General features: G+C 41.7%; 1 protein-coding gene across 6 annotated transcripts in view; it reads right to left on the reverse strand.

The window, feature by feature from the left end:
- Positions 1-13,716, reverse strand: part of CTNND2 (catenin delta 2) — a 993,743-nt gene that overhangs the window by 366,047 nt on the left and 613,980 nt on the right. For all 6 annotated transcript variants that reach the window (XM_089312616.1, XM_051853868.3, XM_051853869.3 and 3 more), the window contains one exon: positions 12,286-12,541. In XM_089312616.1, coding sequence (XP_089168742.1) covers positions 12,286-12,541 — 256 coding nt within the window. The remainder of the gene's footprint in view (positions 1-12,285; positions 12,542-13,716) is intronic.

A 13,716-nucleotide genomic window follows, 5' to 3' on the forward strand; every position in this document is an offset into this window, starting at 1 on the left:
ATTTTTATGTTGTGAACATTTTAGTACAATAAATAAAGTAGTTGGCTAAATATTAGGTGGGCATTGCTTCTTCTAGACAGACCAAGGCCACGTGAAAGAGCAGGAGGCAGAGCTATAGGGAACAGGAGAATGAAGAAACACTGGCCCCTGGATCTGAAACTTGACTCCTTTCAAGGCAGTGCCTCTCAGGACTCCGTAGGAAGCTCTATTTTTAAGAAGCGCATACCCAGTATCTGTGTACATTAGCTTTCTTTGTTACTGTAAGGATGGACCTGAGGCAACCTAACTTTCTAAAGAAAAGGTATATATTGGCTCATGGCTGTGGAGGGGCAAGGTCCAGGGGCCTCAGCTGGTAGTAATCTTTTTGCTGGCAGAGTCCTAGGGCAGCACAAAGCATCACATGGCACGAGACAGGGGCATGCATGTCTGTACCAATCTGTGTTCCCTCACTCACACTCTCTGACCTTATAAAGCCACAAGGATTCAACCATGGGGCTCCACCCTAATGGCATAATCTAATCTCAGTCCCTTTCCAAAGACTCCACTTCTAAACATCATACTTGGATCAAAATTCTCCCTCTTCTTACTATTACTTTATAATTTGAGGGTTTAAACTCCTATGTGCGTTCAGGAGCAAAGTTATAGTCAGACTGTAGCATTCCACCTGGCTCCCGGAAACGCATGCTCTTCTCACACACAACACAATCATTTCATCCTCGGTAGTTCTAGAGTCTTAGCCCAGCAGTAATTACAAGTCCAAAGCCTCATCTGAGAGTCAAGGAAAACTCAGCTGGGAACCCCGGTAACAACCACAGCCTCCCATGCCATTGATTATCTGCCAGTGATGTTACCTGAGTTCTTTAATCTCGTGCCCATATTTTATCATTAGCCAGTGAAAGCAATCATTTGCAACCTGATAGATCAACTATGATATTCAATTAGAATAATGAACTTTTTAAATTAGATGATGTAGTATTCTATGGCATAAAAAGTTATATTATTTGAGAAATAGTGCTTCCTAGTGGTCAGTTTTGGGTATCTTCATTCATTCATTTATTCATACATTCAACAAGTATTTATTAAGTACAAATTGCCAGATTCTGTTCTGCACACTGAGAACTTTTGCACAGGGGAAATGGAGTAGAAATATTAACTAGGAAGTATACAGGAACTAATTGTGTTTAAAATGGTCTACACTTAAATCAGATTCAAATGAAAACTGTTTGCTATGTTTTAGTAGCTGATTGTACTATCACATACTCCTTTTTTTTTTTTTTTTTTTGACAGGCAGAGTGGACAGTGAGAGAGAGACAGAGAGAAAGGTCTTCCTTTGCTGTTGGTTCACCCTCCAATGGCCACCATGGCCGGCGCACCGCGCTGATCAGATGGCAGGAGCCAGGTGCTTCTCCTGGTCTCCCATGGGGTGCAGGGCCCAAGGACTTGGGCCATTCTCCACTGCACTCCCTGGCCACAGCAGAGAGCTGGCCTGGAAGAGGGGCAACCGGGACAGAATCCGGCGCCCCGACCGGGACTAGAACCCGGTGTGCAAGCGCCGCTAGGCGGAGGATTAGCCTATTGAGCCATGGCGCCAGCCTACATACTCCTGTTTTAAGAACTTCAGGAGTTCCTACGGGGCCTTTTGCCTTGAGACACACTTGGGCTTCAGGACTTCTGCTGGGGTTGATTTCCCCCAGAGGGCAGAGGCACTTACTCCTATCTACCTGAATCAGAGAGCGTTTGGCCAACACCAAGAGAGCAGAGAGAAAGCGTCCCGTTTCCTCTGCAAACAGATAGGATCCCTGTTCCTGTCCCTTCTTGACAGAGATGTTTGTTGTGTTTCAAGCTAGACTGGGGAAGAAACCCATTAAGATAACTGGTACTGAACACACTGCATGTAAGTGTTTCTGACACTAAAGAAGAGAATATAAAACATGGGCTTTTTAGATAAACCAAGATGTTTCTGCAGAAGTCCTTGCGATATTTTTTTGCTGTCTTTTGTTTTGAAGATGACTAGAGCACCAGTAGACTGAAATTGACCATAAACCAGCTTGAAAGGAACAGGCCGTGCTGCTAATCCTGTAAAAGTGACTATCAGATGGACAGTGCACATCTGATTATCACAGGCTCCTGTGTATACACACACTCACACAGGCCCACCTGCCCTGTATAAGTAACTTCAGCCATACATCTTCATTTTTAGGAAGGAAACCCCTGTTTCTTTAAGAAAAATGAAAGTAAAGCAGGCAACATCTAACAGGTTCCCTATGTTCACCCGTTTCTCACTCGGGCCTGTGCTACCTGCTGAAGCACCTGTGTGTGATACACAACCTTAGCTCTGTCACTGCAATGAGCCCTTACAAGTGGCAGGGAATGAAAGTGCCCTCTGGGGATTTCTGTCAATAGAAGCTTGTTGTGAGTTTCCAGAGGGATGTGAAAGAGACAGGAAACTGTCCCAGCAGCCTCCGCCAGGCAGCCTCATTGAAAACCAGCTCACAAGCCTGGTTACAAAAGGGACTTTGGGGCCATGGCAGGAACTCTGAGAATTGGCATTAAGCAGTAAGTGTGTGTAGGGCCCTGTGGCAGAGGCTTGCAGTGTGGGGTCTAGGCCCTCTGGCCTTGCTGCCCCACTGCACCCCTCTGATGTCCGCCTCCTCGGCTCTCAGCTCTTCCCACCGCAGCTGTGCTGCACAGCTCCTGCCCGGTCCTCACTGCATTTCTCTCCTGGCGCATGTCACTCGGCAGTGCCCTGAATCCCAGCTTCCTCCAGAGGTTACAGGCTGAACTGTATCCCACAGGTTCATATGTGGAATTCAGATAGCTGCAGAATGAGATTCTACATGGAGATGAGGTCTTTAAGGAGGTGATCAAGTCACAATGAAGTCATTAGGATGGGCCATGGGCCATGGGCCATCTTCTGCTGCTTTCCCAGGCCCTAACAGAGAGCTGAATTGGAAATGGAGCAGCTCAGACTCAAACTGGTGCCCATGTGGGATGCTGGCATGGCAGGTAGCAGCTTTATCTGCTACGCCACAGAGTCGGCCCCGAGTACTGTGTTTTTTGGTAAATGTAATTGTTTATTCCACCAAAAATTTTTGAAGATGGAACGCAAAATGGTATTTGGGGTAAAGAAAAAATTATTGTTGGCACAGACACAATTAGTGTGTTGTCCTAGTCTTACTTTGTATCGCTGTAAAAAAATACCCCACAAAAAGCACAGAAATTTGGCCCATGGTCTGGAGGCCGGAAAGTTCAAGGGCATGGCTCTAGCATCTGCTTAGCATGCAGTAAAGGCCTCCTGAAGTCACCCCAGGGAAGGCAGGACAAGAGTACTAGCGCGGGCCTTTCCTCCTCATCTTACAAAGCCACTAATTCCATCATGGGGGCCCCACCCTCACGAACGCATCTGATCCACTTAACTCCAGAGTTTCACCTCGAAGTGGTATTCACCTACGAATTTGGGGATTATGTTTCCAACACATGAACTTTGGGGGGAATGCTGAAACTGCAGCAGTGTGAATATTACTTTCCTTTGAACTGATGAAAAGGGTTTTGAAAGGGAGATTTTTGTAAAGCAGACAAAAATATTCTTTTGCAGTGAAGCCTTCTTTTTCATCCTTTAAAATCCCCTTTCTTGGCTGTGAGCACCCAGTCGTCAATGATCCCCCTCCCTCCTCCCTGAACCAGGTTTTGGCCCTCACTAATTTCCTATCCTACCCACAGGGAATGCCCCACATCTCTTTTCTGCCCTTCCAATCACACAGCCCATGGTCTATGCCTTTGTCCATTTCTTCTACTTTTCTGATTCCCAAACACTACTCTCAGCCTGAGCCTCTGCCCTAAGGTGCTCCCGGGGGCAGGAGTAGTGGTTACTGTGGCTGAGGCCATGGTGGGTACTGAAGCCCTCTACTATGTCAGGGTGCATTCCAGGGACTTTGGGATCTGAACCTATCTCATCTCCATAGCCATTCTATGCGGGAAGTACTTCTATTATTTCCATTTTAAATCTTGGACCCTACCAACAGTGCCAGGAAGATCATGCTCCAAATCACGATTTGCTAAAAATCCCACCAGACAGGCCATATCTACTCTTCCCATGTACAAGGGGCAGCACACATCCTGTGCAGAGCAAAATCATCCATTGGGTAAGTGGAAGAAATGTGAATCTTTATGTACGTATTTAGCTAACTGAAGTAGAGGAAGTAAGCACTACAATACATACTCCCCAGGGTGACCCTGGCTCTCCCTCTGGGCCCACACTGCAATGGGTGGCAGGTCTTAGTGGGAATGATGCCATGGCTGCTTTTGTCCTAGCTGCGGCTGTGTGTTGGTCCATGTGAGAGTTCAGATGGCATTACCTGTTCTTAAACCAATTCCCACAAGGTCAACAAGACCACACTAACAATACAAGCACATTCAAAGTCCAAGAAAATGGTCATGCCCACTCATCTATCTGTACATAGAGTCAGGAGCTCCAGTCCTATTTTTAACCAGTAAAAGCGATAATATATTCATATCTAACATAGCAACTGCATCTCTATTTCTGAAGACAGATTTTTATGATCAAAGTATGAAACACAAAGGTTTAAAACATGCTTTATCTTTAATGTACCCTGTTTCAAGTTGTATCTAGTGTACCACTAGTGTTCTACTTTATAATGTACATGGTGTATGAGTCAGCTGGAGCACACAGTCACATGAACAGTGTCCCCACAAGTGTCTGCCACAACTCAAAAATGTGAACTTGTTTGACAGTAGGATCTTTGCAGACATAATTAAGTTAACATGATGTCCTACAGGATTAGGGTGGAGCCTAAATCCAATGATTGCTGTCTATAGAGGATGACAAGAAGAGACAGAGGCAGAGATCGGAGTGATGCAGCCACAATCCAAGGAACACGTGCATCCACCAGAGACTGAGACGGGAAAGGGTTCTGTCCTGGAGCCTTTGGGTAGAGCACCGTGTGTGGACACCTTCATCTCCAACTTCCAGCCTGCAGAACTGCAAGGGAAGATGTGTGTGGTGGTTTAAGCCATCCAGTTTGTGGCAATCTGTTACGAGAGCCACTGCTGTCCGAATGTCTCCTCCCCATCCATGTTGAGACCTCGTCACCAAAGTGATGGTATTAGGAAGTGGGACATCTGTAGGTGACCAGGTATGCAGGGGAGACTCTTCATGAGTGGGATACGTTCCCTTACAGAAAGGGGCCTCTGAGCGCTGCCCTGCCCCTTCTACCATGGACGGACAGGGAGGAGCTTCTGTCAACAAGGAAAGGCCCCGCTCTAGGCACAGAACCTGCAGCTGTCCTGATTCTATCAGACTTCCCAGACTCAAGGATGGTGTGAAACAAATTTCTGTTGTGTGTAAGATTCCCAGTTTCTGGTACTTTTGCCATAGCCCCAGGACATAGACAGACTGTAGTTACAATTTAGAAAGGAGAAACGTCCACATGTGGAGGTGCAGATGGACGTTGGATCCTGGACAGGGTGGATGAAGAGGGACATTCAGAGAGAGCTGCCCTCTGTACATGCCACATCCCGGCCAAGCCAGGCCTGAGCATTCCAAAGAGGGCCTCCCCTCCACACCCAATCCCCTTGTCTTCTCCACTGATGTGCCTGGAAAGCTTCCTCTCAGTTGTTTCCCGTGTTAATATGGTCTATTACTCCAGGGGTGGGACCATCTCACAACTCCTCTGTGATGCTTCCTTTATCACATCTGTCTCATACACTCAGTACCTTTTGGACATCTGGGGATGTACCTTTCCCTCTCACAAAACTTCAGAAGCCCCTTAAGGAATGTAGCTGTGTTCAGGCTGTTATCTTACCTGCAGAGCCCACCCTAGAATCTTCCACAGATGTCACCAGGAACCTACTTAGTGCCTTCAGGGGGCCTGGCAGGAGCGGTCCAGGGGGGTGAGAGCTACAGGGCTCTGTCCTTGGGCCTCTCAGGTCGTGCGATGATATAACCTCACTGAGGACCCAGGTGCATGCCTCCTAGAGTTCCCAGGGATGTGGAACAGTGACTGTGTGGCCAGGGCCCAGGGAAGACTTCTGCAGTATCAGATAATGCAATTGCTTCACAAAAAATGAGTGTAAATCCCTTCATGGACGTGAAAAAGAAAAGTAAAACTTGCAAGGTATGGAGAGTTGATTCATCTCTTTGCAGAAGTCACACGTGAAAAGACATGGCACTCTGATGGTAGGGTTAATATTAACATTCACAGCAGTTACGAACATGCAATTTCAAGTTGGTCAAATTTAGGTTCAATTTCCAGCTCTCACAGACTAGGTATGCCCTTATATAAAATAGGCATTATAAAAAGTCACAAGAATTTGGGGAGATTAAATAATTCATATAAAACATTAATCGTTGAGAGTGGAACACATTAATTTATTTGAATTATTACTGTGATCATCATTAGTTATATAAGAAAACCTACACTGAATCCAGGTTGGCCCACAGTACCCTTAGTTTCTTTGCACAACTGCTGGTCAGGTATGAGACAAAATCAGGAGGGGGACTGGCCCCTGCAGGGCCCGAAAGACAGCCCTTGAGACGGAGCTAGCACAGGAACACAAGTCCTGGGCATTGGTGAGGGCTGTGCTAACCCACTTCAAAGGCTGAAGCAGCGACAGGTGCACTTGCATGCCATTTCCAAGGGAAGAAAGAAGATCAGAGAATCAGGGAACGAAATTACAAAAGACGCAGATTTTTACATCAACACAAATTGGTGCAGAAAGCTTTCCTATTCAAAGAGAACTAAAATGGTTCAAGAGACAGTGAGTGGCCTGTTGCTAGAGGTATTCAAGCAAAGGCTGAGGGGCCTTGTGTTGAGCTTGCTCACAGCCTGCCTGACTGAATATGTGACTTTCAGGAGCTCATCCAAGCATGAGGGTCCTCACACTGTGAATCCTGTATTTTTTCCTTCAGGAATTTTCACAGTTAAATAAAAATGATTGTTGAATACTTGAAGTTAGAAGCAAACTCTTGGGGCTGGCACTGTGGCATAGTAGGCTAAGTCTCCACTGGGGTGCCAGCATCCCATATAGGTGCTGGTTCATGTTCCAGCTGCTCCTCTTCCGATCCAGCTCTCTGCCAAGGCCTGGGAATGCAGTGGAGGATGGCCCAAGTGCTTGGGCCCTTGCACCTGCATGGGGGACCAGGAAGAAGCTCCTGGCTTCAGATGAGCCCAGCTCTGGCCATTGCAACCATCTGGGGAAGACAACCATCAGATGGAAGACTGCTCTCTCTGTCTCTCCCTCTCTCTGTAATTTTGCCTTTCACATAAATAAAAAATAAAATTAACAAACAAACAAACAGGCAAACTCTCTAGTAGTTCAGCAGCCAGGAGAAGTGAACTATGAATAATAGGTAGACAGGTGTTTTATTGTAAACACTTCAGCCATGTTACTTAAGTTTTGCAATGATTTATGTAATAATACTGTTTAATTTTTAAGATCCTAAAATATTCTTTGGCTTTAATTTTTAAAAGTACTTTTATAGTATTTTCTGTTACAAATACTGTGTGTATGATGATCAAATAAATGATAAAACATCAGTATTTGAAAACATTCATTAATGAAGTTTAATGGTAAAATATTTATCAACAACAGTAGTCAATGAGATCTAATAATGTAGTGTCTAAAACAGAGTAACTTTTAGTGATACCTAAAAATAGCAGATAAAATATGGTAGGAACATATAGATAATTCCTTAAAAGAGCCTATGTTTATATATTGGCCAAATACTGTGACTTGAAATAAAGCAATCTCATGGCACAGAAGTTTGACAGAGCCAGCTGGAGGTGCAGTTGCTAGTCCGAGCCCAGTATCAGCAGTGAAAATGTGTCTTTGTAATGCATTCTCTGCTAAGTTGAATACCACAAAGAAGATAGTTTCATTGTAAATCACTCTTATAATAAGTGAGAATCTTTCAGCATACTTGAGAAATTGCTTTTGAGATAATGTACATCAAGGATTACAACACCATGAAAAGGGATTAATCACACATGATTAAAAGATGCCATTCCTGCTACAATTGACATATGAATTTATGTCAGTAACACATTAGCCATACCTTTTCTTCTTTTAACAGACAAGGACAGTTATGGCACCTTTGTTAAACCTGGTGTATCTGTCTTGCTTTATGTTCTTAGAGTTATTCCATTAGTTGAATTATCAAAATAAGATAATAATCTATTATGACATCATTTTTATGTAATTCAAAGATTTATATTTGACTCAAGCATTTAAAAATGACAGATATAGATGAAGTCAGTGAACTCAAAAGGCTTCCATAGCCTTGGCAACTCATGACTAGAGCCTAGGGAGATTACTAACACCATAAACAAGAGTGTCAAATTGTTAGGTCAACAACAGGAGTCACTGTGTACTTACTTCTCATGTGGGATCTGTCCTTAATGTGTTGTCCAATGTGAAGTAATGCTATAACTAGTACTGAAACAGAATTTTACACTTCGTGTTTCTGTGTGGGTGCAAGCTGATGAAAGCTTTACTTAATATATACTAAATCGATCTTCTGTATATAAAGAGAATTGAAAATGAATCTTGATGTGAATGGAATGGGAGAGGGAGCGGGAGAGGGGAGGGGTGTGAGTGGGAGGGAAGTTATGGGGGGGGAAGCCATTGTAATCCATAAACTGCACTTTGTAAATTTATATTTACTAAATAAAAGTTTAAAAAATGACAGATAGAGAACTCAATATTAAGTGCAATATCCAACAATGCTTTTGCTATACCAGCAAGCTTGAAGAGAGTCACAATTTATGGAAGATAGCATACTAAATAAAAACTTCTTTGCAAATGCGGCTGGGCATGAATTTTATATTTCTAAAAAATCAAAACCAGCAGTTGCCAACTTTGTAAAGGAAACTCAATTTTACCATCACTCCGACTACAAGGGTTCTGTGCAATTTTTTTTTTTTTTTTTTTTTTTGGAATACATGATGGAGAGGTTACAAGCAAAATGGCCAAAGTTTTGCCACAGTCTGTATGAAGGAGCCAAGCATCAGCAAGACTATGCCAACCTTTCACGAATACATCCATAGTCTGTGGCAGAGTAACAAAAACAAACAGGGAGTCTCTAGCTTCAGGACTGTGGCTGAATTAAGGCTACCTTGATACCAAACTCAGAAAGAGCAGTGTTCACTTGAAAGTTTCTCATTGAATAATACCAGAACTTTTAGTAATAAAATGAATAAACTAAATACCAGACAGAAAAAGAAAGGGAAATAAATGAAATGAAAAATACAACAAAGACCACACATCCAGTAAGCAGGGATGCCAGAGTTCTTGAATATCTTGTATATTTCCCTCATTTTTCCCAACTCCTGCAAACAGATACCTCGTAGTATCATTCATTCATGCTCTGAAAAAAACCATAGAGATATAAATATATTCCTTCCTTCTTTTCCTTTTTCCTTTTTATAAGGAAATAAAACCATTTATGCCAACATGTGCCCCAGTGTGGACTGAATATTTGCTACAAATGTGATGCTGGTCCGTGTACTCATCTAGCAGCAATGTGATCTTTAAGAAATCATTTATCAGTCCCACTCCCTGCTTAGGGGACTGACTCTGGAATGCCAGTATCCACTCACACAGGAGGACTGTGTCCAACACGAAAGCGATGTGCTTTGAAAATTACAATGTGCTCCGAACATATGTCTGTGTGGTAGAGATGATCTTGCAATGATAAATAAAACTTCAACAAATGCTCTTAAATGTATGTATTTATGTAGAGTAGGTTGAACAATGTCAAACTTTTAAAAAGCTTAAATCATAAGCCATAATACCAAAGTAACTCTGAGTTCTAGATGATAAACTAGTTCAAGCAACATGAAAATCAATCTTCATCTAAGAATAATAAAAATTCACTACTGAATAATAATACATTATTTGAAGAAAAATGCCAAAATCTTGCCTTAAAATATGTATTATATTTTGGATTTGAATTTTAGATTTTGCACATCTCTCCATTAAATAGGAACATTTTAACATATCCTTTTATTTCAAGAAAATCCCATGAGAAAGGGATAATTATATTCTATTTTCCATTCATTTTACATTATGCCAAGTTATTAATCCCTTTATATTAAGCCATAGCAATTTAGTGTTGGTTCTAGATCTGATTCTGGTTGTTTTATCTGTCTAAATGAGCTTAAGATGTTAGTATGAATTTTCCAGAGTTAACATATATTTAAGCCAATGCCTAGGATTCTGAAAACTAATTGCACTTATAATTCATACAGCACTGATTTGCATATAAATTTTGCACATATAAAATATTAGTGGCCAATATTCTCTTCTTCAGTCTGACATTTCTTATAAGTATTTCTCTTTTTTGTTTTATAGTGGGCACCCAATAAGTATTAAGTGATATAATCCATAACTTGAAAAGGTAAAAGCCATGAGAATACACTGAAAGAAGAAAAAAGACTATAAAAGTGACAGTAATATGATATGGAGAGGATATGTCATTTAACAAAATACAATGAGTTTAGTACACAGCATAAAACAGATAGGCTAGGCTGTAGCTATAGAATAATAAATTCAGTATCTTATTAAGCTAAATTTCCCTAATATGTAATTTTAAAGCCTTTCCATTATGGATAAAATGTTTACTCTCAATTCAAATGTACAATGTTAAATAACAAGTAATGCCAATGCAATGTTATGTTTTTCTATTCCATAATTTATTAAGAATTGACTATTCTATTTTTATACATTTTCACTAGAGTGGAAGAAAAACCATTTCAAAATAGAATGTGGAGGTAATTTCTAAAGAATATTCCAGCTATATATGAATACTTGACAAATATTCAAAGATTTAGGGCAGATTATAGTATCAAGAGTACATGGACTACTGTTGAGATTGAAAATCAAGATAAACAGGAGATTGTAATCAAAAATGCAAGCATATAACTGATTTCTAGAAGTAAACATTGGATACTTATTACAATCCATTTCTATAAGAGGGATCATGCCAAATGCAATATTTAACATAGATCCTCCATAAGAGTCTGAATGGTGCTCAAGTAGCTATCTCAAAGAATCTCATGAAATGATCCCATTCTGCCTTTTATGCTTGTAGAAGTGATTAATTAATTTTTTATATTTATAAGCTGAAAAAATTTCATGTATTTCATATATACAGATTTAGGAGCATAATTATACTTCCCACACCACCCTACCTCCTACTTTCTTTCTCATTCTTTTAATTTTTACAATAACATACTTTCAGCTTATTTTATAACCATAAGCTTAACCCTCCAGTAAGTATTCAACAAATAATAAGAAGAAATAAAAAACACTGCTCCTCAACAGTAGAGACAAGGGCTATAAACAATGATCAAATCTCCAAATGTCAATTTTGCTCATATACATTACATTTTAAGAATGTATGCAACAGAGTCCATGGGAATCTATTTGCTCCATTAGTGAGAACTCCATAAAATGAATTTTAAGTTGACCACCAGAGCCAAGCCACACGCCCTGCCATCAAGAAATCCCAGAGATCTGACCCATCTAAAGTATTCACACATGCCGATATGCACTCGTGGGGCTCCATCAGCATGAACGCAGTGGCTATGAATAAAACATTCATGAACTGCACAGAGATTCAGCTGCAATTTCAGAAGCAGAGCATCACCAAATCCCTTGGTACTCTTAAAAAGTGAAAAGGACACACAACTTCGCAAATAACAATTTCTTTTATGTTATGTTCACGTTTTTATCAATCCCTAAACAATTCCATCTTAGTGCATATCTTCAGAATACAGAAACGAAGATAATGTGAAATTTCTAAACTTTCAGTTTCTAGCATAACTTGGTAGGTGTATCCCATTTCACCCTGATAAACTGAGGGACACAGGTGACAAGGCTTGCTTCCACCGAGACAAACGAATGCCTACACTGTGGTATCTGAAGCCTACTGATAGATCCGCCAAGCCTCCATTTCCATTGCCTGAAACAGGGGTCTTCATATCAATAAGCAGCTGGACTCCCAGAGAGCACACGCAGATATTCCGATGAAAGAATTTCTTTGTTTACCTTTTGATGGAGAGCCACAGAAGCTACCAGGGCTCCACCATAAGCGCCATATTTCAAATCAAACAACAGAAGCTAACACCCGGGAAAAGCCAGCCATTCCAGCTCAGCCAGCGACAAAAATGCGATAATATCATGCAAACAACATTAATGCCACAGCAATGTCCAGTAACAAAACGCCTTCAAATGTCACAGGGAGGAGACAAAGGTTTGACCTACCTGGGATCTTTCTGGATGCTGTCAATGGAAGGCGACCTGGCCAAGGTACCTTCGGGTGGGAGGGCAGGGCCGGATTTGCTGTACGGAGACTCCACGGAGGGACAATATTGCAGCTGTCGGTAGGGGTCGGCGTAGGTGGAGGCTGGGCCGGCGGCATAGCTGGCCCTCTGGAAGGTGGCAGTGGCGGCGTTCTGTGGGCCATGCTGGCTGCCTGTGCGCTGCAAGGGGGCGGAGTCGACACCAGGGGAAGATGGGGCTAGGACAGGAAAGTAGGGACAAAGTAAAAAATTGAGGACCTGCTCACAGAAACGGTTCACCAGGTCTAGGCAGGGGGGAAATTACACACATAAAAAAATGGGGTTTGAAAGAATAAAAACAAATTAATCCTTTGTATTTGAGCCAATCTGGTCAATGTCATTTCAGTCAAATTATAATCAGTAAGCTATCTCAGAAATACACCTGTCAGGTACAGGGAGGGATGCACCTGCTGTGTGGCTGTGGCTTGCCCACCTCCAAGAGGAGGTGTGTTCATCTGAAATGTACACTCTGTGCCAACAAAAGTCCAGAAGAAATGGAGGGAATATTTTACCAGGAAAGTATGGACAGTTAGCTCTTTATCATTCATACTGAGAAGGTTCAGAATGAGTTCAGGTAATGTAACATTAACTTTATTAAGGATGTAAAACAAATTCAGTAATGAAGTTAATTTTCCTGAATAGAAGACAATAAGGAAAAGGGAGAGGGAGTGTGTGGTGGGAGTGGAGGTGGGGCTCCTATTTCCATAATTAGTACCAGAACATTCCATGCAAAGGTTGTTCTACTTTCTGCAAAGTTAACTTCCCAAAGATTTTTCACATGCCCCATTCGCAAGCAGAGCTGTCACAGGAAGAAGCACATTTGATGATGGCAAGGTATGTGGGAAGAGGAGGAGAAAACCAACCCAAATGCAAGGCAGACAAAATAACACGCTGACTCGGCTTTCCAGAAGACTTTGCGTCTTTTCAATACGTCTAAATTGTTTTTAGGTGATTTCTACACCACTTACTAAAATCAGTTTGGCCATTTCCAAACTGAATTTCAATACTTTCGTTTCCTTCCTGGGTTCATTTTAGACCACACTGTGTCATTATGTTTATCTGCTTCTCAAAAATACTTGACTTTTAAGTTTCTATCAACACATACAATGGAAACGGCATCTTTTACATCAACAGGATGAAATCAGTTATTCATTGCCCCAACAATTGTTAGCCACGATTAGCATTTTACAGTACATTTACATTCTGGCATGGCCAATCAGCATATATCCAAAACACAGCCGGTTTCTAGATGTAACCAATTATACCATGAAGGAATTAGATTGTAACCATCCATACCATGGGTGCTCCATAAAGGAATTAGATTCCAATTGCAAATCACAACCCAAGACTCTGA

The sequence above is a fragment of the Oryctolagus cuniculus genome, chromosome 14 (assembly GCF_051225735.1).
Source record: "Oryctolagus cuniculus isolate XC-2025 breed Fujian yellow rabbit chromosome 14, ASM5122573v1, whole genome shotgun sequence".
NCBI lineage: Eukaryota > Metazoa > Chordata > Mammalia > Lagomorpha > Leporidae > Oryctolagus > Oryctolagus cuniculus.